The sequence below is a fragment of the Stegostoma tigrinum genome, chromosome 9 (assembly GCF_030684315.1).
Source record: "Stegostoma tigrinum isolate sSteTig4 chromosome 9, sSteTig4.hap1, whole genome shotgun sequence".
Lineage (NCBI taxonomy): Eukaryota > Metazoa > Chordata > Chondrichthyes > Orectolobiformes > Stegostomatidae > Stegostoma > Stegostoma tigrinum.
The window spans coordinates 41,460,053-41,486,990 of record NC_081362.1 but is presented as its reverse complement, the minus strand read 5'-3'; the positions used below and the strand labels follow the sequence as shown (position 1 = coordinate 41,486,990).

Sequence of the window (26,938 nt, the reverse complement as noted above, 5' to 3'; positions counted from 1 at the left end):
GTTAATGAAAGCCAAAACAACATATGCTTTCTTAACAACCTTATCCACTTGGGTGGCAACTTTGAGGGAGCTATGCACTTGAACACCAAGATCCCACTGTTCCTCCACACTGCTGAGAATCCTGCCTTTGATCCTATATTCAGCATTTAAAGTTCAACCTTCCAAAATGCATCACCTCGCATTTATCCAGGTTGAACTCCAACCTCACATTTATCCAGGTTGAATTAAAAATTCTGAATTCCAGGGTAGGTTGCAGATTAAGATTTGAAGAGTAAAGCTAGGTCTGTTTTAATTTGTCTGAATCTGTACCAAATCCTTCTGATTAATGACAAATAGTGAAATAACCCATAGAATGGGCAGCACAATGGCTCAGTGGTTAGTACTGCTGCCACATAGTACCAGGGACCCTGGTTCAATTCCACCCTCATAAGACTGTCTGAATTGAGTTTGCACATTCTCGCCATGTCCCTGCAGATTTTTTCCAGGTGCTCTGGTTTTCTCCAACAGTCCAAAGACATGCAGGTTACGTAGACTGGCCATGCTAAATTGCCCTTAGTGTCCCACGATGTGTAGGCTAGGTGAATTAACCATGGGAAATACAGGATTACAGGGATAGAGTAGGGGGGTTGGGTCTGCATGGAATGCTCTTCAGAAGATTGCTGTGGACTCGATGGGCCAAACAGAATTCGTATAGTGTGGGAGCAAGCTATGAACTATCCTAAGTTACAGTGTTCTTCCTTGAGAACAAGCTGGGCAGCTAAGGCTATATCTCCAAAAACGCTTTCAAAATGTCTTCTAAAGGGAGGTGGAATGACTAGTTGGTGTATTCCCCTTCATTCAAACTGAAACATTACTTCTAAATGAAAGCAATGAATCAGAATCAGTAATTGCAAAATATGAGACCAGCAATTTCACTACTGAATATTTGAATCAGGGTATAAAATATCCCAACTACGCTAAAAAAAAAGAGGGTTCTTGAGGACCACCTTTTGATTTTCTGGGCTAAAGTTTCATTCTCTCTTTATTAGATAACTCAGCCACTTAGTTGTATCATCTTTTCCTTTTACATTTGGGATACTTGGACCTACACAAAAATAATCCACCAATATCCCCAATAGGTGTTGACTCCATTAAACTTGAAGTCACAAGTCATAAAGGAATACTAACTTCCAAACACCACATATTTAACTTAGCACAAAGGAATAGGCATAAGTATAACAGGCGCAAAATAACTGACACATACTTCTGCACACAAAGAGCCATCACCCTAAACATACCTTCCACATACTGATAAAATAATAGCTACTATATTTCGATTGCATTTGCACAAAGCTGGAATATTTCAACCAGGCAGTTACTTCCCTTTTTACTGCCTTTCACATTGAAATCTCAGATTCCAACTTAACAACTGAAACAGTGTTTACTACAACAGCAGCTGCTACATTTTCTCCCTATAGCTCCTGAACATACGTAACCTTCCGTTAGATACACTATATTCACGTGCAAGTAATCCATTAGCCCAGTGATTCCAAGTCTTTCTAGGTCCAATGTGGCAGTGTTGCTTTGTTGGCAGGTTTGAAACTGTTCTTCCTTTGGTATTTTCCATCCCACCTTGCAGTTTCCCTGCTCCCCCAAGTCCCCTAGCAGCTTCCTCCTTCCTCCAACATCCCTGACCCCACAGGCAGATGGCTACATTGGTAAACAGGCCACTACTGGCCCCAGTTCCTGGCCCTCTTCACTACTGCTCCTAGATCTTGGCTCTTGGCCTTGCACTTCTGGTCTTGTTCTCCCACAATCTCTCATTGCCAACACTTACTCACCTAGTCATTTGCAGCTTGGCCAGTCAGCGGTTGTTTCCCTACTGAGTTTGCTGCTGATACATCAGAACAATTCCTCACCCTTTCCCTCCAGTCTACTTAAAAGGTGAGTTTCCCATGCTCAGTCAATCCTGTGACTGAAACTGCCCAGGCCATTTGGGGTTTTCAAGGGCTGAATCACCTGCTGCCCTGTGTATTTTGAGTGGTGAATAGGATGCTATCTGAACAAAAGTATAACAGACAAAAAGCTTTCAAATTAAATTAGGCCAAACATTAAAAATTGTTATAAAAATACCTGTTTGTTTTTTGTTGGTCTAAAGCACTCTCGACATGCAGTGGCCCTGGATTAATAATAAAAACAACGATGAAAATTCTAACAGGAGCATAACTTTAAAGCTTGAATATCTATTTTCTTTTCTACAAGGCAGCATTATATTTAAAACACTGCATTCTAGTCACACAATCTGAAGTGTTCAAGGTCAGCAGAATCTTGATTTCAAGAAGGACACACATTGACTTTCCAGTTTTCTTTTATTTCAAGTAAGTCAAATTTCAAACTAGCATGGTATTATTGGACATGATGTTGCAACTCATTTTACAGACTGGAGAAGTACAATGGCTCACTTCCTTATCCACAGTTCATTATAACGGCACGAAAACACGGTACAGAGGATATTTAGCGAAGTGTTTTATCTAGAATTACAAGTATGCATGTATTCACACCAATAATTGTTGCAACTCATTTATACCAATGTCCCGAATGCTCTTCCCCCCATTATGCACAGCCTTTCATTTGGATGTGTAGTCCCTTAAATCTTCTTGCACAGCCATGCACATTTCCCGCGCCATTCACGGGGTTTTCGATTTTTCACTAGGGCCTGTTAAGAGTACGGAGCTGGTTCAGGTTGCTAACCTGCACCCTACAGTCCCACTGTAGTAATAGATGCGACCTACTCCTCCACAATTTTCATAGAGGCAGGCCACAATTTTTAAAGGGTTGTAATTTGGGTACAACAGTGTTGCCATGAAACATTATCTGCATGAGGAAGCATCTTGAAAATAAGTTTGAGAGGTCCTCCTCATGTCCCCCATACCAAGGTCTATCCCTTCTTCCACCCATGGTCCCTCTTGACACCTATGCCAAACTCTGGAGATTAAGGATAAACAATAAATGTTAACATAGCTGGGAACATCCACGTTCCAGTATCTTGTGTTTTCAGGGACTGAAACTCAAAAGGGTCTGAAAGCTTGACACTTCTATTGGGCTGCAAAGCATATTGGGAGACAGAGGGAAGCTGTAAGGTCAGGAAAAAGGTTCTTACATAAAAGGGTGGTACTTCTAACATGTAAAAGTTATCAATTTATCTATAACTTTTTAAAAATCTCTCTACCTGGGTTTCGAATGGTGGCTCAGTGCTGCCTCCCATTGCCAGGAACCCAGGTTCAACTCAAGTCTTTGATAAGGTTCTGCATGGTAGATTATGTTAGATCACCTGGGATTCAAGTGAGCTCGCAAATTGGATACAAAATTGGTTTGACGGTAGAAGGCAGAGGGTGATGATATAGGGTTGCTTCTTGGACTGGAGGTCTGTCACCAGTGGTGTTCCGCAGGGATCAGTCCACGTTTATTTGTCATTTATATAAATGATTTGGATGAGAATACAGCAGTTAGTAAATTTGCAGATGACACCAAAATTTGCAATATAGCAGACAGTGAAGAAGGTTATCTAAGATTAGAAAGGGATCTTGACCAATTGGGTCAATGGGCTGAGGAGTGGCAGATGGAGTTTAATTTGGAGAAATGTAAAGTATTGCATTTTGGTCAAACAAACAAGGGTAAGACTTATACAATTAATGGTAGGGTCCTGGGTGATGTTGTAAAACAGAGAGACCTTAGAGTTCAGGTATATAATTCTTTAAAATTCGTGTCACAGGTAATCAGGGTGGTTAAGAAGGCATTTAACACATTTGCCCTCATTGCTCTGTCCTTGGAGTATCAGAGTTTGACGTCATATTGAGGTTATACAGGACGATGAAGTAGTCTTTTCTGTAATACTGAGCAGTTCAGATTACCCTGCTGTAGGAAAAACATAACTGAATTGAAGGAGGGTTCAGAAAAGATTTAAGAGGTTACTGCCCGGAATGGAAGCTTTGAGTTATAATAATAGGCTGGATGTGCTTGCCCTGTTTAAAATCGGGCATAGGAGGTTGAAGGATGACCTTATTTAGGTTTAAAAAATTAAGAGGAGCATAGATAAGTTGAATAGCAATGTCTTTTCCTGCGCATGAGAGAAAGTATGGGCCTATTTTTAAGATGAGAAGAGAAAATTTTTAAGAAGGATATGAGAGACAACTTTTTCTCTCTCCTCCCCTCCCCCCCTCCACCCCAACACACAGAGAGTGGTTCATGTGTGGAATGAACTTTCAGAGGAAGTGGTGGATGCAGATATAGGTACAACATTTAAAAGACATTTAGGTAAGTACATGAATAGGAAAGTTTTGGAGGGGTATAAGCCAAGCACAGGCAGGTAGGACTAGTTTAGTTTGGAAACACAGTCGGCATGGACTAGTTGGACCCAAGGGTCTATTTTCATGCTGTATGACTCTATTAATTCAATTAAGTTAGAGAGAGGGAGAAGAATCATTAACAAAGTAGCAAAACTAAGAGGGCAATTCTCCAAGTCAAAACAGTTTGAACTCAGGCTGACTCAAACCACACAGCAGGTAGCAGCTACATTGTTTTATACATACAGGAGATTTACAGATGAGGGACTAGTGTCAGAGAACAAGGTTTGGCTAATGTTGTCTTCGCGTACAAATTGAGAGACAGAACCAAACTTGGGAAATGTAAAATAGTTTAACTATATTATGGGGAATAATAAGAAGTGTGCACAAAAAATTAGAGAAAAGAATTTAAAAAAGCATGGGCTCCAAAATGTTATGAATTCTAACACGGGAAGCACATGCAAGAAGAATGTTTGATAAGATGCCACACAGAAAGTTCATGACAAAGGTTAGGATGTTCGGAATGGAGGACAAATAAGTGAACGGAAAACAATCGTCTAAGGGAAGGAAATAGAGATCAGGGCAAAACAGTATTCATTCAGATTGGAGAAAGTTAGAAAGCAGTGTTCACAAGTAGTACTCAGAATATTCTTGTTCATAAATTTACCTAATGATTTCAGTATTCACTTTTGGGTTGTGACTGCACAAACTCATTTAAAATAGGAGACATTGGGCTAAAAACACATTCTTTACTGCATATTTTCACAAAGGATTTCATTTTTCTCAAGCATGAAAACCGATACAATACAACTTTTTAAAAAAGTGCAAAATCAAGCTCTTTTGACAACTCTAGAAACTTGATACTGTACTGATAACAAAAGAAAGCACAATTTGTTCATTCATATTTCACAAGTGATAATTTGCTCCAGACATTAAGCTGGTTATATATAAATAAACTATTTAAAATGTATTAGCATTCAACAATTAGGAAAATAATACATAAGGCAACTTACAGAAAGTGGCAATCCCCATCTGTTTCAGGGTGTGCGAAAACCACACTTACTTCAAATAAGCTCTAGCATTGAAACAAAGGCAGTTTATCCTCCAGTAAATAAATTGATATAGCAGTTGTGTAGTTTAGCTATAAGTTTCTGTGTGACCATTTCAAGAAAGTACCCAAATGCTAGAATTATTTAACAAAAAAACAAAACCAGCTTACTTCTAATTGAAAAGAATATAAAGTAGTTATGCATTTTGCATCCATTTTTCCTTCAACATATGGACAATTCACCAATATTCTTATACCTCAATAAGATTTTATTGGTTAAAAAGGCAACCAATTTAGCGTTTCAATACTTCTAGTAAAATAATTCTAAAAATAAACCCTTCTAATGCATTGCACTACATTTCCACATTCTAACATGTTGAATTATGAAACTGCAATTGTAATAAAAATAAACATTGCCTAAGATCAACTTGAAATTGTGGAGCAAATACTGCACCTTCCCATCCACGGGCACACCCAGTTCCTCAGAAAGCAGAGGATGAGTTATCCACTTGTAGACTTCTTTAAGTTGTAAAATATCATCCTTCATTAAGATATTTCCCAGTTGTCTGTTAAACAAAATGAGTTTCATACTTAAAATCTCCTCCAAATCTCATGTTATGCAGTAAACTTAAATGACCAGAATAGCATTAGAATTTGGAAGACTAGGATTGTGTGGTTTCAGGTGCAGTGATTATACTAACATTAAAAATTATTCGTAAAGGAAATTGCGCAATTGTTTTAGGCATAAACTTGTGATCAAATCTAAATGAAAAATCAAATTGCCAGGTTTTGCAATGCACAGTAAGCCTGGATTTTAATTTACACCCCATAACGAAGGAGAAGCTAATTTGTTATTTCATCTCAGAAACATTTCAAGTTAAAGAGTAAACCTACAGCTGGAACTGTTATAACAGTAGCATACTCAAGATTCTGCATACAAACCACGAGTGCTCCAGTTACCCAAAAAACCTCGGCAAATAATTATGTCTTATAATACTTGCAATGTCAAAATTACAACAAAACTTGTGTATTAAATACTTTATCTCCATCGTACAAATAAATTAGACAGTTCTAAACTCCAAGCTACATTTTTTTTAAAATCCCCAGGGCTATTTGCACATCCCATTCTACAAACTGGATATGGAAACCACCCATAATGCTTGAAAGAACAATTTAACTTAAATTTTCAAAACTATAATAAAAGGAAATCAAAAGTTGTATTCTCAGTTCTGAAAGGTTACTGGACTGAAATGTTTACTCTGCTTTCCTTCCACAGATGCTGCCAGATCTTCTGAGTTTCTCCAACAAATTCTGTTTTTGCTGCTATTGTTGTAATCTCACGGTTCAGACAATGATCCAAGTAAGTTTTACTCTTACTATGGCGTTTGTTTTCATTGTGCAGAAATTGAGGAAGAAATGGTTTGAAATGCTGAAAGTGAGTAATTTGTATTTTGTTTTCCATTTTTACTCCATCATCTTCACATCCTCAAAAAAAAGGTAACAGACAGCCCAGTAAAGTGATTAACATTACAACAGTTATTTAAGTCTAAACAAGTTAGATGTGCATCTGGTTATAAACAGATCTGAGGCTTATAAAAACTAACACCTTTCAAAGGAAAGTAAGTCGTGAACATTTATTATGATATATGATTTGATAGCAGTTTTAGAGATTTACTGAAAACATTGAGGAGAAACGTTGCTGGAGGTTTTATGCAAAAACTAGATGTCGACTATATTAGAACTGAATAAACTGTAGAATGATATTATTGGTATCTGTTTAGTTCAGATTTTGGCAGCTGAGCATTCTTCACAGAACCAGATCCAGCTCCTTTACCCTAACAGCAGGATCATTGATCGAGCACTTCCCTGGTTTTACAATCCTGCTAGTGGAATAAAATAATAAATTTACTTAACAGGTTGGGTACAGGCACAATAAAAATTAAATAAATACCGGTGAAAACAAATGGGTTTCTTCAACTAGCCGACTTTTACTTGTTCCATATTTTCTCACTTGATGATTCATTGTCCTGTAATTCCTCAACTTTTTTTTTGAGTCAGCTTGTTTCTCCATTTCCTTTCAAAAGCCCCAATTCATTGCTGAAACTAATCTTTGTGGAATCGAGGTAAAAGTTTTTGATTTCTTCACAAAGCTGCACAATACATGTTTATTTATAGAAAGAGGGAACCGGATTTCTAGTTCTTCAAATTTTACATGTGTCACACGTGACTTCAAACTGCTTTAGAAGAATGGTCCAGCTAATGTCAGGCTTCATGGACAATCCATTCCTAAATTTGCACTGAAAATTGACATGACTTTGTCAAGTTACTATTCGTAAGCTATTAATAATTCAACAAATGCAATAAAAATTCATTCTTCAACATTTGTTCCTATCTCCAAAATGGACAGTAGTAGCCAGGAATAAACATGGCACCAAAAAACATTTTAACTTCATAAGTTTTTTTGTAAAAGGAAGTGCTTAGAATAGGATAAATCAGGTGTATAGGAAATTTTTTAACAAGAAACAACAGAAGTTAAAATGAAAGGAGATGGAATAGAGGGAGTGAATGAAAGGGAGACAAAGTGAATGGAGACAGAGAAAGTGCAGTAAAACTAATTTGCTTTCATTGGCATCTTGAGGAAACAGTTTATTTGTCAGTGTTTAATTAAGTTATAAAAATGCAGAAAATGATACTACTGAAAATTACCACAAGTAATTAAATACACAAAATAAACATTTTTTTAAAATCTTAAAAAGAACCCCATTTTAGTTGAGAGTCAAATGGATTTTGTGCAGAATAGTAGAACCTCACCCTTTAGGCTGCTGCATTGAAAGCAAAACATTTATTCAAGGTTGTCCGCTCACTATTCCTCCCCTACCCTGTCCCTGTGCTAGCTAATATGTACAAATCCAAATCAGATGCTTTCCTGAATGCTTGTTTAAAGGATTCTGTTTCCATTGAGACCCTCTGTATCGCATATTACTGACTTTCAATGTTAATAAACCATTATCTAGCCTTTATGAATGAAATAAAGATCAAAACTGCATCCACTCACACTATCGTCCCAACAAGCAGCCATTTTCATGTTAATTATTAGTTGAATACTGCCTGAAAGGTTTAAGTTTTACTTCTTCATTTGTAGCCCTATAAAAAGAAATATTGTGCTATGACTCATTAAATGCAGCGCCATTTGCAAATCTGCTCTGACAATACTGCTAGTCATGTCACTCTCATTGGGTCATACAGCATAGAAACAGACCGTTCAGTCCAACCAGTCCACACCGACCATGTTCCCAAACTAAACTAGTCCCATTACCTGCGTTCGGTCCATATCCCTCCAAACCTTTCCTATTTGTGTATTTATTCAAATATCTTTTAACTGTGCTAAGTGTACCTGCATCCACCACTTCCTTTGGGAGTTCGTTCTGCAAATGAGCCATTCTGTGTAAAAATATTGCCCCTCATGTTCTTTTGAAATCTTTCTCCCCTCACCTATAGCCCCTACTTTTGAACTCCCCCACCTGAGGGAATAGACGCTTGTCATTCACCTAGGTTAATAGTTGCAGAGCAAAATTGATTGTCCATCACTGCGTTATTTGGAAATGTTTTTAATCTGTATTTATCTGTTAAACACCTTATCTTTTCCAGGCCACAGACAGCAGCCTCCTTTCTCTTTTTCTCCCCAACTTATTACATTTTTATCTCTCTGACTTCTTGCATGTGTCCTCAAAAACTATCCCTTTGGTGACTCTTTGGATACTGAAGTAGTCAGTGTCCACATGTAAGGAGGCCTGGACAATATTCAGGGTTGGAGTGATAAGTGGCAGGTGATATTCATACAAGTGCCAGGCAATGATAATATGCGCAAGCAAATATCTAACCTTCACTGAATCCCCTACCATCAATGTCCTGCGGCTGAACTGGACAAGTCATTATGAATACGGTGTCTACAAGAGAAGGCTGAGAATTCTGTGAGGTGTAATTAATCTCCTGATTTCCCAAACCCTGCCCACCATTTCAAGACACAATTCAGGAGTGTAATCATCTAGATGAGTGCAGCTCAAGGAAGTCATTACCCAAGAAGTCTGGAACATTTTAGACTAGGTTACCCACTTCATTGGCACTTTTTCCAACACCTTAAAGCATGAATTCCTTTAACTATACTGTAGCTGCTACACCAATATACCATCTACAAGATGCACAGTTGCATTTAACCAAAACCATTTCAATTACGCTTTCCAAACCTGTAAATTCAATCACCTAGGACAATATGGGCAGCAGATAGATGAGATCACCACCACTTGCTAATTCTCCTCCAGCCACACATCATCCTGACTTGGAAAAATATCATTGTTCCTTTTTTGTCATTTAGTCAAAATTCCGAAGCTGTCTGCCGAACAGTACCATGGGCGCGCCTACACCATTCAAGATGAGAGATCACCACCACATTATCAAGGATAATTAGGGATAGCAATAAGTGTTCACTGAGCCAGGGACATTCACAACCGAAGAAAGAACTTATAACTGCCACCTTCCACATTTACTATACTTTTCTCACTTGCCTTAAGCATTCCAAATTATTGTTCACTGAAATGCCTTTGATTGTTCAGTGCATCAAAGAAAAATACTTTTCAAAAATATTTACTCAGCTGGATAGGAAATTAACAACTGGAGTTGTGAACAATCAATGAAAGATTACATCTGAATCTCAGGCATGATTAATATTTTAAAACTCTTTCCCACACTAAACAATTTCACAATGCTCATGTCTATGGAGCAACAGAACAGCCCATACAGAGATTTTAGATGTGGTCCTGACTTTTACTCCAAGAGAAAACAAAACAGTAAAAGGAAAAAGCACAGAAGAGATGATACCCAAGACCCCCGTGATCCCTTAGCTAAAGGTAGGAAACACAGAAACAAAACAGACTTCTTTATAACAAAGTGTGGAGCTGGATGAGCACAGGAGGCCAAGCAGCATCTTATGAGCACAAAGCTCGAGGCCCAAAACGTCAGCTTTTGTGCTCCTGAGATGCTGCTTGGCCTGCTGTGTTCATCCAGCTCCACACTTTGTTATCGCAGATTCTCCAGCATCTGCAGTTCCCATTATCTCTTTATTTCTTTAGTTGGTTATGTCCTTAAGTATCTATAGAATGATAACAGAAATTACATAAAATGTCTTTCCAACTGTCAAGCAAAGGTATGCAAAGTTTTGGTGTGGCTTAGAACTTTGTTTTTATCTGTGGTGCTTTCTTTAAGGAAAGTCCCTTCACTTTACTTGTCAAAAGTGAGTGCCACCTAGTGATTCAATTAAAACATGCAACTACTGAGATGGAACCAAAGCATTCAAAATAACATGTCTCAATGACACACATCATGCATCATATAATAACCACACAAAGCCAAAACAATACTCCTATTATAACAAATTGTCCAAAGTGTACAGCTGCTGTTCAAAAGAATTAAAAAATGCAATATATTAAAAAGTTAATAATTTCCTCAAATGATTGACAAAAATTGTCATTTTGCTCATTAATTTGAAAAATATGGCAAATTGACTTGAGCTCCACTTATGAAATAATTCAATATCCGAACCTTTACCAAATTACTCAGTTTTAGTTTCCTACTTTGCCCCTTACCTGTTATGAGCAATTTCCTTTGGAAAGTAATATCCCACGGTTAAAATTTATTTTCAAAACTTAAAAATCATTTGAGAGATCCACAACTCTCAAGCAGACCACAGCGACAAAACAAAAACCCTACACGAAGCAACCAATCTCAGCCACAAAGCTTGGTTTATATCAGGTAAAATGTAGCAAAAAGACTTTGTTAGTGTCAATGTACCATAAACAGTCCCACTGTATCAAAAAAAAGGGAGTCGGTAGGACTTTCAACAGAAGAGAAACAGGGCAGCACAGTGGTTAGCACTGCTGCTTCACAGGACCAGGGACATGGGTTCGATTCCACCCTCAGGCAACTGTCTGTGTGGAGTTTGCACATTCTCCCCGTGTCTATTTGGGTTTCCTCCGGATGCTCCAGTTTCCTCCCACAGTCCAAAGATGTGCAGGCTAGGTGGACTGGCTGTGCTAAATTGCGCCTATTGTTCAGGGATGTGTAGATTAGGTGGGTTGTGTAGGACGGGTTGTGGTAGGATGCTCTGACAGTCAGTGTGCCCACTTGTTGGGTCGAAGGGCCTGTTTTCACAGGGCAGGGATTCTATGATCTAAGGGAATCTTTAAATCAGGAACTGTGAAAATGCGTAGGATTTGAGGAGTCACTCTTTACAAATATTAATCTGAGAAGGACAGTGGCACTTTGCAACACAGTCTGTGACTTGACAGTGGATTTAACATGGTTTGAGCCGTCTTTAAAACAGATCTATCTGAGAAGTGCTCAAACATTTCAAAAGGTCTCCAGTTCATCAACAACAATAAACCACGAATTTGCTTCATCTTCCTTTGGGAAAACATTTTATGAGTTCCACAAAAAGCAAAACTGATATTTTGACAAATTATGAAAGCTTTAATTATCTCTCAAGATACTAAAGACTGAACCGTATTTAAGTTTTTCTGTTCCATGTGGCTATGTAAAAGCAACATTACACTTGGTATCTGAAATCAGAAAAATTAGTTGTCTGTCAAATTTCATTTTCACTGGTTTAAATGAGGGACAGGAGATTGGAAGGTGCAGGGTTAAAGTAGAAAGTGGCTAAATCATATATTAAGTCAAAATTGGTGACAGAAGTTAAACAGTGAAAAAATAAACAGTTTCTTAAATAAGTTGATCTTCAATTACACAAAAGTTTTAGCAAGTTTTTTACAGTGCCACGCAATTTCAAAGAATAGGTTCTTTGAAAATGAAAGCAGTTTCAGATGAAGAATTTAATTATTGCAAAACAAGCACAAAGAAAATAATTACCTAGAATAATTACTTACCCTACTTCCTGTTTTACCAGCAACCACGTGGCATGCTATTAGTCAGATGGACACACCCAAAGACAAAAGGAAGAAAACAAGTGTAAACAATTGAAATGAGGTAAGATTTCCTGATACCTGTGACCGAATGTCTAAGCACATCACATGAAATGCAAGTCACAGCTCCCTCAACAAAGCATGAAACAAGAAAGGAAGTGAACATCGCACATTTGATTTATAGTGACTGACATTCCAAACCTGCTCAAAAATGATTTTAGGAAATTGTCTTCACTGGAAATAGCAACAGTATTCTTAAGCTTTATGGCACGTCTAAATTTCTATCTATAATCATCATTTTCTTCACGTTGAATCCATGATTTATTAATAATTAATTATTATTATATTTTATGAACAGACAAAAGGCTTTAACAGGACTGGAGAATAATTTCACAAAATGATAGGATCTGCAACATGGTTCTGTTTTGTATCAGCATCAAGCTGGATCAGGTATACGTTAACCAGATATAGAGCAAGGCTCTTTCTTCTAGGTCAACAGCCTACCACATTTTAGACGACCATGCCCTGGCCCAAGGGTTTCAAACATTTTGCTTCCAAATCCAACCCCACCCATGTTATAACATTTCCAGTGATATCTCTGCAACTCAAGTCTTAGAACATAGAAAAGTACAGCGCAGTACAGGCCCTTCGGCCCACAATGTTGTGCCGTGGAATAATCCCAATCCAAAATTAAAATAACCTAACCTACATTCCCCTCAATTCACTGCTGTCCATGTGCATGTCCAGCAGTCACTTAAATGTCACTAATGACTCTGCTTCCATGACTTCCACTGACAAAGTATTCCATGCGCTCACAACTCTCTGGGTGAAGAACCTCCCTCTGACGTCTCCTTTATACCTTCCTCCTAACACCTGAAAACTATGACCCCTCGTGGCAGTCAATTCTGCCCTGGGGAAAAGTCTCTGGCTATCTTCCGCCCTATCTCATTAAACATACATGTTGATTACTTTTGTTTTACTTGAGTTATATTCCAGTAATTTCCCTTTGTATGCAGAGATTTTCTCTTTTCTCTTCACTGACTGGCTAGAAATCTCTCTCCTATTTGCCTGTCTAAATTATGATTTTCCGTACCTTAATCTAGCATGTTACATAAAGTACATGCTGTACAAATAGGGTACTGGACAGTTCTAATTCCTAATATAATACAGAGTAAGTCAGTGGGTGATGATGGAGTGTTGTCGAGGAAGAGGAGCAAAATCACGTGCACAAGATGGAATTAAAAGAGAAATTTGCAACACAAACAAAACATATGAGAGTTTTCTCAAATGATGCAGACATTATTATTATTATCTAAGATTCCAAAGAGATCTTGATCAATTGGGTCATTGGGCTGAGGAGCTGCATATGCAGTTTAATTTGGATAAGTATGAACTATTGCTTTTTGGTAAAACAAACAAGGGCAGAACTTATACAATTAATGTTCGGGCCCTGAGAACATTGTAGAACAGAAAGACCTAGGGGTTCAGGTACATAATTCTTTCACATTTGTCACAGGTAGTCAGGGTGGTAAAGAAACCGTTTAGCTCTCTTGCCTTCATTGCGCAGACCTCTGAGTACAGGAGTTGGAATGTCATGTTGAGGTTATACAGGACACTGGTGAGGCGTCTTCTTTAATAGCGTGTGATAATGGGAATTGCAGATGCTGGAGAATCCAAGAGAACAAAAGTGTGGAGCTGGATGAACACAGCAGGCCAAGCAGCATCTCAGGAGCACAAAAGCTGATGTTTCGGGCCTAGACCCTTCTTCAGAGAGGGGGATGGGGAGAGTGTTCTGGAATAAATAGGGAGAGAGGGGGAGGCGGACCGAAGATGGAGAGAAAACAAGATAGGTGGAGAGGAGAGTACAGGTGAGGAGGTAGGGAGGGGATAGGTCAGTCCAGGGAAGATGGACAGGTCAAGGAGGTGGGATGAGGTGGCAGGTAGGAAATGGAGGTGCGGCTGAGGTGGGAGGAAGGGATAGGTGAGAGGAAGAACAGGTTTCGGAAGCAGAGACAGGCTGGGCTGGTTTTGGGATGCAGTGGGGGAAGGGGACGAGCTGGGCTGGTTTTGGGATGCAGTAGGGGAAGGGGAGATTTTGAAGCTTGTGAAGTCCACATTGATACCATTGGGCTGCAGGGTTCCCAAGTGGAATATGAGTTGCTGTTCCTGCAACCTTCGGGTGGTATCATTGTGGTACTGCAGGAAGCCCATGATGGACATGTCGTCTGAGGAATGGGAGGGGGAGTTAAAATGGTTCGCGACTGGGAGGTGCAGTTGTTTGTTGTGGACCGAGCAGAGGTGTTCTGTAAAGCAGTCCCCAAGCCTCCGCTTGGTTTCCCCAATGTAGAGGAAGCCACACCGGGTGCAATGGATACAATATACCACATTGGCAGATGTGCAGGTGAGCATCTGCTTGATATGGAAGGTCATCTTGGGGCCTGGGATGTGGGTGAGGGAGGAGGCGTGGGGGCAGGTGTAGCACTTCCTGCAGTTGCAGGGGAAGGTGCCGGGTGTGGTGGGGTTGGAGGGGAGTGTGGAGCAGACAAGGGAGTCGCGGAGAGATTGGTTTCTCCAGAAGGCAGACAAGTGTGGGGATGGAAAAATGGCTTGGGTGGTGGGGTCGGATTGTAGTAGATGGCAGAATTGTCGGAGGATGATGCGTTGCATGCGGAGGTTGGCGGGGTGGTGTGTGAGAACGAGGGGGATCCTCTGGGGGCGGTTGTGGCGGGGGTGGGGTGTGAGGGATGTGTTGCGCGAAATGCGGGAGACGCGGTCAAGGGCGTTCTCGACCACTGTGGGGGGGGAAGTTGGGGTCCTAGAAGAACTTGGACATCTGGGAGGTGCGGGAGTGGAACACCTCATCCTGGGAGCAGATGCGGCAGAGGCAGAGGAATTGGGAATAGGGAATGGAATTTTTGCAGGAGGGTGGGTGGGAGGAGGTGTATTCTAGGTAGCTGTGGGAGTCAGTGGGCTTGAAATTGCTCCCTAGAGGAGCTCGAACAGTTCATTCACTTTACCAACACCTTCCACCTCAACCTCAAGTTCACCTGGGCCATCTCCACCATATCCCTCACCATCCTGGACCTCTCAGTCTCCATCTCGGGTAACCAGCTAGAAACTGATGTTCATTTCAAGCCCACCGACTCCCACAGCTACCTAAAATACACCTCCTCCCACCCACCCTCCTGCAAAAATTCCATCCCCTATTCCCAATTCCTCCGCCTCCGCCGCATCTGCTCCCACGATAATACATTCCACTCCCGCACATCCCAGATGTCCAAGTTCTTCTAGGACCGCAACTTTCCTCCCCCGCAGTGGTTGAGAACGCCCTTGACCGCGTCTCCCGCATTTCCCGCAACACATCCCTCATACCCCACCCCCGCCACCACCGCCCCAAGAGGATCCCCCTCGTTCTCACACACCACCCCACCAACCTCCGGATACAATGCATCATCCTCCGACACTTCCGCCATCTACAATGCAACCCCACCACCCAAGCCATTTTTCCACCCCACCCTTGTCTGCCTTCCAGAGAGACCACTCTCTCCGTGACTCCCTTGTTCGCTCCACACTCCCCTCCAACCCCACCACACCCGGCACCTTCCCCTGCAACCGCAGAAAGTGCTACACCTGCCCCCACACCTCCTCCCTCACCTCCATCCCAGGCCCCTAGATGATTTTCCATATTAAGCAGATGTTCACCTGCACATCTGCCAATGTGGTATATTGTATCAATTGCACCCGGTGTGGCTTCCTCTACATTGGGGAAACCAAGCGGAGGCTTGGGGACCGCTTTGCAGAACACCTCTGCTCGGTTCGCAATAAACAACTGCACCTCCCAGTCGCGAACCATTTTAACTCCCCCTCCCATTCTTTAGATGACATGTCCATCATGGGCCTCCTGCAGTGCCAAAATGATGCCACCCGAAGGTTGCAAGAACAGCAACTCATATTCCACTTGGGAACCCTGCAGCCCAATGGTATCGATGTGGACTTCACCAGCTTCAAAATCTCCCCTTCACCCACCACATCCCAAAACCAGCCCAGTTCGTCCCCTCCCCCCACTGCATCACACAACCAACGCAGCTCGTCCCCTCCCCCCACTGTATCACACAACCAGCCCAGCCTGTATCCGCCTCCTTAACCTGTTCATCCTCTCACCCATCCCTTCCTCCCACCTCAAGCCGCACCTCCATTTCCTACCTACTAACCTCATCCCACCTCCTTGACCTGTCCGTCTTCCCTAGACTGACCTATCCCCTCCTTACCTCCCCACCTATACTCTCCTCTCCACCTACCTTCTTTTCTCTCCATCTTCGGTCTGCCTCCCCATCGCTCCCTATTTATTCCAGAACCCTCTGCCCATCCCCCTCTCTGGAGAAGGGTCTAGGCCCGAAATGTCAGCTTTTGTGCTCCTGAGATGCTGCTTGGCCTGCTGTGTTCATCCAGCTTCACACTTTGTTAAGCTTAAAGCCACTGTCTCTCTGTCTCTCTCTCTGAGATCAATTCTCTGACTCAGCTATTGTCTTATATCCTTCCACACACTCTCCCTCTATGCATCCAATTCGAATGGCTACCCTGCTTTACCCTCTCTCATGTTTTCCTTCTCAGTCTACACATTGTCTAGACATGAACATAGGGGTTTGTTCAGTAATTTCACAGATGATATGAAATTTGGTGATGTGGTACACAGTGAGGATGGAAGCTTTAGACCATAAGACAATATTGACAGGCTGATCAGGAGCAAATAGAACATAATCCTGAAAAATGAGAGGGCGATGCATTTTGGGAGGACTCACAAAGCAAATGCATACACATTGAATAATAGGATCCTAGGAAATAGACAGGATCAGAGTGACCTTGGTGTACACACCCACAGATCCTTGAAGACAGTGGGACAGGTACATAAAGTGGTTAGAGAAGGCATATGCAGTATTTGTTTTTATTAGACAAGGCACTGCATACAACAGCAAGGAGGCTATGGTGCAGCTGTTTAAACTATTAAATAGTCCACAGCTGGAGTACTGTATGTAGATGTGGTCACCACACGATGGAACGTAATGATTGCACCCGAGACAGCGTAAAAAAGATTCTCCAGAAAGTGGCCTGGCTGGAGCGATTCGGCTCTGAAGAGAAACTAGATAGGCTGTGGGTGTTTTTCTTAAAGCAGAGATTAAGGGTGGATTTGATCGAGGTGTCCAAAGTTCCGAAGGCCATAGATAGGGAGATAGGAAAACATTTTTCCCCTTGGTAGAGGGATCAATAACCAGACGCCACAGTTTTACGAGAAGCAGCAGGAGGCTTAGAGGTGATTTTAAAAAATTCTCTCTCACCCAGAGGGTTAAGGGTATCTGGAACTCAATGCCTAAAGGTGTGGTATTGGAAGGAACTCTCAAGGCATTTAAGACATTTTGAGATGAGCACATGAAACATCAAAACATACAAATCTATCGGCCAAGTGTTGGAAAACTGAATTAGAATAGATGGGTGATTGGTGACTAGTGTAAACAGGATGGGCCTAAGGGCTTCTTTTCATGCTGTCAAAACTCTGACTTGATCCTTAACCTATGAAATTACAAAGCAACTCCTCGTCTCTGAAGCACTCTCAACTAACACATGCCGATTAACAACAACTCACAGCTGCACTTATCCTGACCTTGTTTGTGTATAAAAATAAACACTTCCTTGATAACAGATAATTCTCTGGATACTGCTGGCAAAACTCTTGAAATCCTCTTGTGGAGGAATATGGTGTCCATTTGGATCCTAGTTGGTATCTTATGCGCTAATCCCTAACCACTTCAGAAATTATGAGGTCGCTTCGTCAGGGTGGTGTCCTGGGCTTGTGAGGTCATTTCAGCTGGCAGAGTTGATTCCAGAGTCACATGTAGGCCAGACTGGTCTAAAAAAGCAGGTTTCCTTCCTTTAGTGAACCTGATGGGTTTTTAATGACATCAACAATAACTTCATGGTCACCATTATAGAATACCTTTTAATTCCAGAGTTATTACTTGAATTTAAATTCCACGAGTTTCCAAATGAGATCTGAACTTATGTCCACACAGCTTAGTCTGCATCTCTAGATTACACGTCCAGTGGTCTTACAACTATGACTCCACATCATCACACCATGTCAGTCCTTAGGTTCCACACAAGCCTCCTAACATCTTTACCCATCTAAATCTACCATTGTACTCAATCTGGTTCAATTATGCTCTTATAGAACATAGAACATTACAGCGCAGTACAGGTCCTTCAGCCCTCGATGGTTTCACAGGTCGGCACAACAATCTGAAACCCTTCTAACCTACACTATTCCATTATCATCCATATGTTTATCCAATGACCATTTAAATGCCCTTAAACTTGGCAAGTCTACTACTGTAGCAGGCAGGGCGTTCCACGCCCATACTACTCTGAGTAAAGAACCTACCTCTGACTCCTGTCCTACATCTATCACCCCTCACGCTAGCCATCACCATCCAATCTGATCATCTTGTATGTCTCTATTAAGTCGCCTCTTAATCTTCTTCTCTCTAACAAAAACAGCTTCAAATCCTTCAGCCTTTCCTCCTAAGACCTGCTCTCCATACCAGGCAACATCCTGGTAAATCCCCTCTGCACCCTTTCCAAAGCTTCCACATCCTTCTTATAATGCAGCAACCAGAACTGTACGCAATACTCCAAGTGCGGCCACGCCAGAGTTTTGTACAGCTGCAACATGACCTCATGGCTCCGAAACTCAATCGCTCTACCAATAAAACTTAACACACTGTAGGCCTTCTTAACAACCCTATCAACCTGGGTGGCAACTTTCAGGGATCTATGCACGTGGACACCGAGATCTCTCTGCTCATTCACACTACCAACAATCTTACCATTAGCCCAGTACTCTGTATTCCTGTTACTCCTTCCAAAGCGAATCACCTCACACCTTTCAGCATTAAACTCCAATTGCCACCTCTCAGCCCAGCTCTGCAGCTTAAATATGTCCCTCCGTAACCTGCAACATACTTCCACACTATCCACAACTCCGCCGACTTTAGGGTCATCCGCAAATTCACTAACCCATCTTTCTATGCCCTCATCCAGGTCATTTATAAAACTGACAAACAGCAGTGGCCCCAAAACAGATCCTTGCGGTACACCACTAGTAACTGAACTCCAGGATGAACATTTCCCATCAACCACCACCCTCTGCCTTCTTACAGCTAGCCAATTTCTGATCCAAACCGCTAAATCACCCTCATTCCCATGCCTCCATATTTTCTGCAATAGCCTACCATGGAGAAACTTATCAAACTCTTTCGTCGACTTGTTTGGTCACCTTCACAAAGAACTCAGTAAGATTTGTGAGGCACGACCTCCCTTCACAAAACCGTGTTGACTATCCCTAATCAAATTATTCCTTTCTAGATGATTATAAATCCTATCTCTTATAACCTTTTCCAACACTTCACCCACAAAAAAAGGCAGGCTCACTGGTCTATAATTACCAGGGTTGTCTCTACTCCCTTTCTTGAACAAGGAGACAACATTTGCTATCCTCCAGTCTTCTGGCACTAATCCTGTAGACAATGACGACATAAAGATCCAAGCCAAAGGCTCTGCAATCTCCTCCCTAGCTTCTCAGAGAATCCTAGGATAAATCCCATCCAGCCCAGGGGACTTATCTATTTTCACACTTTCCAGGATTGCTAACACCTCCTTACGAACCTCAATCCCATCTCGTCTAATAGCCTGTATCTCAGGATTCTTCTTGACAACATTGTCTTTTTCCTGTGTGAATATTGATGAAAAATATTCATTTTGTGCCTCTCCTATCTGGGAAGATCTAATGGGAGGAAAATGCCATCCACACCTGATCTGGGATATATTTGACTCCAGGACCATGACAGCAAGGTTGGCTCTTAACTACCTTCTGAAATGGCCTAGCAGGCCCACTCAGTAACAATTGCTAAAAAGTTTCAAAAAGGAAACCTGCTTTGTCGCTTCACCATGTAGACACCTCACTTTTAGGTATGCTCGGTGCTGCTCCTTGCATGACCTCTTGCGCTCTCTATTGAACTGATCTCCTGGCTTGATGGTAAAAGGAGGTTACACAGATTGTGTTGGAGTATGATTCTGAGGCTGCTGCCGGCCAAAAGTGCCGAAATAGATGCCCAGTCTCAAGTTGCTTGATTTGTTGATAAGTCTGTCCCATTTGACATTGTGATTGTGTTATTTGGCACTATGTAAGATATTCTCAATGTGAAGAGGCAAGGCTCATCTCCAAAATGACTGTGTGTTAGTTACTCTTACTGATACTATCACAAACAGAGGCATCTGCAGTAGGCATATTGCTGGGTAAATCAGTCACCTTATTTCCAGGACATCACTGCAGGAGTTCCTCAGAATGATGTCCTAGACTGAACCATCTTCAGCTATTTCATTGACTGACCTAATGATGAAGGGAAGGTCACAAGTGGAGTGGTTCGCTGATAGTGCGACATGTTCAGCACCATTCAAAACAGTTACTCAAGCAGTCCATAATTAAAATCAGCAACAACTGAACAATATCCAGGCTTGAGCTGAAAAGTGGTAAGTAACATTAGAGCCACACTGATGCCACTTGACGATCATTTCCAACAAGAGAATCTAACCCTCATCCACTGACATTCAATGGATTTAACATCACTGAATCCCCCACTGTCAACTTCTTAGGGGTTGCTATTGACCAAGAACGGAACTGAATTAACTACTAACCATACTAAAACAACACCTACAAAAGCAGGTCAGAAGCTATGGATCCTGCAGTGAGTAACTCATCTCCTGACAGACTCCCACTACCTGCTCCCCATTCCGCACCCCTATCCACGATCTACAAGGCACACATCAGGATTTTGATGGTATACTCCCACTTAGATGGATGAGTGCAGCTGCAATAACATTCAAGGAGCTTAACATCATCCAGACAAAGCCTGATTCATTGGCACCAAATCCACAAACAGCCATTCCTTGCACCACTAACGTTCAGTAGCAGCAGTGTGTACTGTCTGCAAGATGCACTGCAAAAATTCACCAAGCCTCCTTAGACAGCATCTTCCAAACCCACAACCATTTCCATCTAGAAAGACAAGGGTAGCAGATACTTGACCCCACGACCTGCAAGTTCCCCTCAAGGCCTCTCACCATCCGGACTCAAAACTATACTGCAGTTCCTTCAGCATCACTGGGTCAATACCCAAACTCCCGAATGCCATTGTGGGTCTACCTACAGGTTGTGGGCTGCAGTAGTTCAAGGCAACAGCTGATCGCCATCCTCTCAAGGGCAACTAGGGATGGGCAATGACTGCTGGCCCAGCCAGTGACGCCCACATTTCATGAATGAATAAAAAAAAGTATCTAAACTGTTCACTCCAAACACTACCTGTGGTAGTGAGTTCCACATTCTCATCACTCTTTTTATAAAGATGGTCCTCCTGCAGTCCGAATCAAATATCTTAATGATCATCTTTATACTGATGTCTTCAAGTCATGCTCTTCCTCACACCAAGAAATGTACTTTCTATATCAATCCCACCAAACCTACACTTATTTTAAACATGACCCAGCCTTCTTTTGTCATGAGCAAAAAAAAAGAGACCCAGCTTGTCACAAGTCCCCTCAAGTTAGGTTCCTGTTCCAGGTTCGAAAATGCCTTGCTTTTGTGGCTGGTCATTCTCACTGAACCACCCTTGAGAGTTTCTGAGTGACCAGGGTTCCCTTTGCAGGAGCTGATTATGAAGCCTTTGAGGACAGGCCACGTGCTGCGGACACTCTGTGCCTCTGGGACACCAAATACGTGCTGACATCATGGGCAGGGTGTAGGTGGTGTACCCAATACACATTGGTGGCACCAACACCCAACACCACCCACCCCCCCTTCCTTCCTGCAATTCTTTTTAATCTCAACCACAAAAAGTGGCCTGCAAACATTAACCGTATTATGGTTTGGGCAGCAAATTATCCTGGTCAATAAGCTAAATAAGAAGCCGAATAAACTTTGAATTAGTTATTGAAATAAGGCTGGCAGGCCTACCTAGCACATTATGGGAGTTAGTTCAGGAGTGGGTGGGAAGGTAGCAAAGCTTTCCACCTGAAATTTCATTTGTCCCTCTCCCCACAAAACATTTGGGGTGTTGAGGGTGGGATAGGGTGATGCAATGTAACATCCAGTCCCAATTTTCAGATTTATCAAATTAGGATGTATTTTGCCCTTACAAAGGAATGTTATATATAATTAACAGTCACCCAGTTCACAGTATTTGTGGCTTCCTCTCAATGGACATGGATCCAAACACAAAATCTCTCCTTAATTAATTGGTAATAAACTGTAATTTCATTCAGATCAGAAGCATGGCTGGTCCAAGAAAAAGAAAATTCACATTAATAACAAGGATTGCTTATCTGATATCCAGGTTAAAGCACGTTGCTGAGTATAGCCCCTAACTTCACATCTGACTCAAGTATTGCTTAATGCTGACATGTGGACACAGATGTAGTTAAGTGTTACGCTCCCTTATCTTAACATTGCCTTACCTCATTTGGGGCTGGCAGGAATAAGGTTAGCAGAGATAGAAAAGAGTAATTATCAAGAGGGCTTTTTTAAAAAACCCTGCCTAAATAGATACCGATTAGGTCAGGATGTTCACGAAATCAGGTTTTTAATTTGTTACATTTAATGATTTGTTAATACTTAAGTAGAAAGAAAACTTAACTGCTGAAAGTGGAAGGTCATAAGGAAAATGGCAACTTATTCATAAATCTAGTTAAGTACGCCACCTGTTGTTCAGTTTTAAGAAGGGAAGAACGCAAGAAATTATGCTCTGTTCTCATAAACATCTCATGTCACAAGATAAAAATCAGCGAACATCTAGAAAAATATATACTAATAACTGTCAAAAAGGATACAGACCAGTGGAACAGACAAATGCAGTCAGTCAATGTAATTAACTGTGAAATCTGATTTTAGAAAACAGAGCAGCAAAAATAAATATACAGCAGGGTGCAGCAGCAATAAATTGAGGCTTTTGATACATTGAATTTTTCAAAAAGAAATCAAAGAAGTAATCATTAAACAAATGGAAAATCTAGATTTTTTACAGATTGAAAGGATGTCACAAGCGGTGTGCCACAGGAGTCACTGCCCTTTACAATTTATACAAAATTATTTGGATGAAAAGAACAAAGGCATGCTAACTAACAAGCAAAGGGATCTAGACAGGATGAGCGAGTGGGCAAAGTTCTAGCAAATGAAATACAAGTCTGGCATTTCTTATCTGTACACAAAATTTAGTTTGGAAATAGGACATTTTTGGTTTTCACACATAGCGTATTTACTCTATAGGTTATTCTTGATTTAAAATTACTTTTCTCACATTCCACTGTTGAAGGTACGAACCATTGCTGGTACGTATTCTTAAAGGCACAGATAGCTTTCCTAAGCCCCGTGGTACTGTAGTTTTATTTCCATGTTTCCTCCTTTTAGAAATAGTCCTGGACATTGGATTTTGGGTCCATTCAGGTCCAATTGCTTGGTGATGATACAGGAGGACACTTTTAAAAACCTTCAGTTTTTAGATCTTTTCAGCTTTCAGATGTGCAGATGAGGGATACCTGACCTGTACAATGTGGGGACTTGTGAAATAGTCTGTTTTGGCAGAAAGAATAAAAAAAAAGCAGGTAGCAGAGTTCTGAGATTCAGAGAGATCTGGGTGTCTTGGCTCATGAATCACAGAATGACAGTATGTAGGTTTAGCAAGTAATCACAAAAACAAATAAAATGTTGTGTTTTATTGTGAGGAGGATTGAATATAACAGCAGAGACGTAATGCTTCAGTTATACAGGCATTGGTGAGACCACATCTGCAGTATTGTGTACCATATTGGTCACCATTTTTATGAAAGGATGTTAACACATTGGAAGCAGTTCATCCAAGATTTACTAGGCAAATAATGAGCAGACCGCCCTATGAGGAAGTCTACACAGGCTAGGCCTGATTAACTCTTCTAAACTCCCAGAGTCTAGGGTGGCTTAATTGAAATAAATAAGATCCTGAGGGTACTTTGACCAGGTGGCTGCTCGAAGGACTTTCCTCTTGTGGGAGAATCTAAAACAAGAGATATTTTAAAAATAAGGGAGTACCCATTTAAAACAGAGATGCAGAGACACTTTTTGTCGCAGAGGGTTGAGTGTCTTTGAAAAACCCTGATGATTAAGGGGATGAAAGATTATCAAGAATATGCAGGAACGTAGAGTTGAGGTTAAAGTTAGATCAGCCATGATCTTATTGCATGGTACAGCAGGCTTGAAGGACCAAGTGCCATATTGTTGTTCCATTGTTCATGTGGCACTGAGTGTACTTGGTTCAATCAGGGGATGTGGGAGTTGACAGTAAGATCAGCGTTTACTGTTCATCCTTTGTGAAGATGGTAACGTTGTTGAACTGCAGTGGTTAACGTGGTACAGGTACAACTACAGCAATGTTACAAAGGGAGCTGCAGGATTTGGATGTATGACAGTAAAGGAATGACAATTTATTTCCAAATCCAAATGGTGTGGTGATTGAAGGGGGAAAATATATGTGGTGTTTCCACACATTTGCTGTGCTTGTTTTTCTGGACAGTACAGACTGGGGGCTTTGGAAGCTACTGTTCAAAGGACATTGGTCAGTTGCTGCAGCAGATCTTTTTGAAGGATAGAAACCACATAAACTGTATGTTACTCATGGAAAATGATGGATAGTGTGCCAATCAAATGGGATGCTGTGTTTTGGATGTCATCAAGCTCCTCCAGTGATAATTGACCAAAACGTTTAAAGACTTACACATCACCTTCCAATGGATAAGAATTCATTACCTAGACAATCCTGCCACTTTTGTATCAGGTTACACTGATTGATGAGCAAATTTTCAGTCATGGCAATTAATAAGGAGAGGTAATTTAGGTTCAGATATACATTTTATGGGACAAAAATGTACGTTTACCAAGGTACGTTGGACAACTCACCTCTCTGACTAAGAGCTGGGGAGGCAGTGAAACTGAAAATACGAGATTGTTAAAATGATAACCAGCAGAGTCCACTTCACCACACACCTAAAAGCAAACAAAAAGTTTTCCATTCACTGCAGAATTCAGACTTGAGAAATTAAAACAATAACTGCCTTTTTTCCATCACTCAACTCCTTTGAAGTTTGACCATTCTTATTTTAAAGACAGCGTACAAAGTCTAATTATTGTTCTTGCTTCTCTTTTCCTCATTACTGACTCACTGCAAAATCATCATTTCCATTGATAACCAATTATACATGTTTTTGTACATGTAATTTTCCCAATGGTTTCTTTGATGAGATGCAGGCAGGGCTATTCACCCTTGCAGCATCTATGCATACTTAGGCTTGATTTTTGGTATCCAGGAGCTTTTCATTTATATCTGTGAACCACATTAAATGGAAATCAAAAAGAAGTGAAGCAATAGCAGGAAATGTTGCACAAGTTCAAATATGTGGCCTTTTACATTGAAAGGATTTGGGGTCTGAAACTGAAGTTAACGTCTAAAGGAGCCACAGTTGCCAAAAACCTAGGTGGGCTCAAGGAAGCTGTCAGGGGCACAGGAAAGAATCTGCAACAGAGCAGTAACAATACTTTTAATTTCTCAATGTTGAGCTGGAGAAGATTGAGTTTTCAAGAATTTAGCAGATCTGACACCAGAGAAACAGAGTTAACATTTCAAGTCCAAAGAGTCTTCTTCAGAATTGTTCCAATGAAGGGTCATCAGATACAAAACATTAACTCAATTTCTCTCAGATGCAACCAGGTCAGCTACATTTCTCCAACATTTTCTATTTCTATTTCAGGGTCCATTAGTCTACAACTCTCATCATTGTGTGCAGCATCTGCTCCCAATGGCTATATCCACTTCTTTCTCCAATACTATTAACCTTTCCTGACCCTTTATGCATCCTACACACTCATTTGGAATGCCACACCAGATCTGCTGCTCATGCCCCACCACTACTTTTCTTATTTTCTCACGGGACGAGTGAGTTGTTGGTTGGGCAGCATTTATTGCCCATCCCCAGCAGCTCCTGAGAAGTTGGTGGTGAGCTGTTTCTTGAACTGCTGCAGAACATGTGCTGTAGGCAGACCACAGTGCCATTATGGAGGGATTTCAAGGATTTTGATGCAATGACATTGAATGAATGGCAATATAATTCCAAGTTAGGATGGTGAATGTCTTTGAGGGGAACTTGCAGGTTAGTAGTGTTCCCATGTATCTGCTGCCCTTGTCCTTCTAGATGGAAGTGGTTGTGGGTTTGGAAGGTGTTATCTAAGAATCGTGGGTAAATTTCTGCAGTGCATCTCGTAGATTGTAAATACTGCCACTAAAGAGCAACTGTGGTGGAGGAGTTATGGCTTGTGGATGTGGTGCCAGTCAAGTGGGTTGATTTGTCCTGGGTGGTGTTAAGCTTCTTCAGTGTTGTTGGAACCACACTCACTCAAGCAAATAGGGAGTATTCCATCACAATTTTGACTTGTGCCTTATAGTCAGGAGTGTCAGGAAGTGAGTCACTCA

General features: G+C 41.2%; 1 protein-coding gene across 4 annotated transcripts in view; it reads right to left on the bottom strand.

Moving 5' to 3' along the window:
- pus10 (pseudouridine synthase 10) overlaps positions 1-26,938 on the bottom strand; it is a 164,024-nt gene that overhangs the window by 118,417 nt on the left and 18,669 nt on the right. For all 4 annotated transcript variants that reach the window (XM_048536220.2, XM_048536224.2, XM_048536223.2 and 1 more), the window contains 5 exons: positions 25,372-25,458; positions 12,306-12,340; positions 5,825-5,936; positions 5,336-5,397; positions 2,113-2,158 (listed from right to left, as the gene is read on the bottom strand). In XM_048536220.2, coding sequence (XP_048392177.1) covers positions 2,113-2,158; positions 5,336-5,397; positions 5,825-5,936; positions 12,306-12,340; positions 25,372-25,458 — 342 coding nt within the window. The remainder of the gene's footprint in view (positions 1-2,112; positions 2,159-5,335; positions 5,398-5,824; positions 5,937-12,305; positions 12,341-25,371; positions 25,459-26,938) is intronic.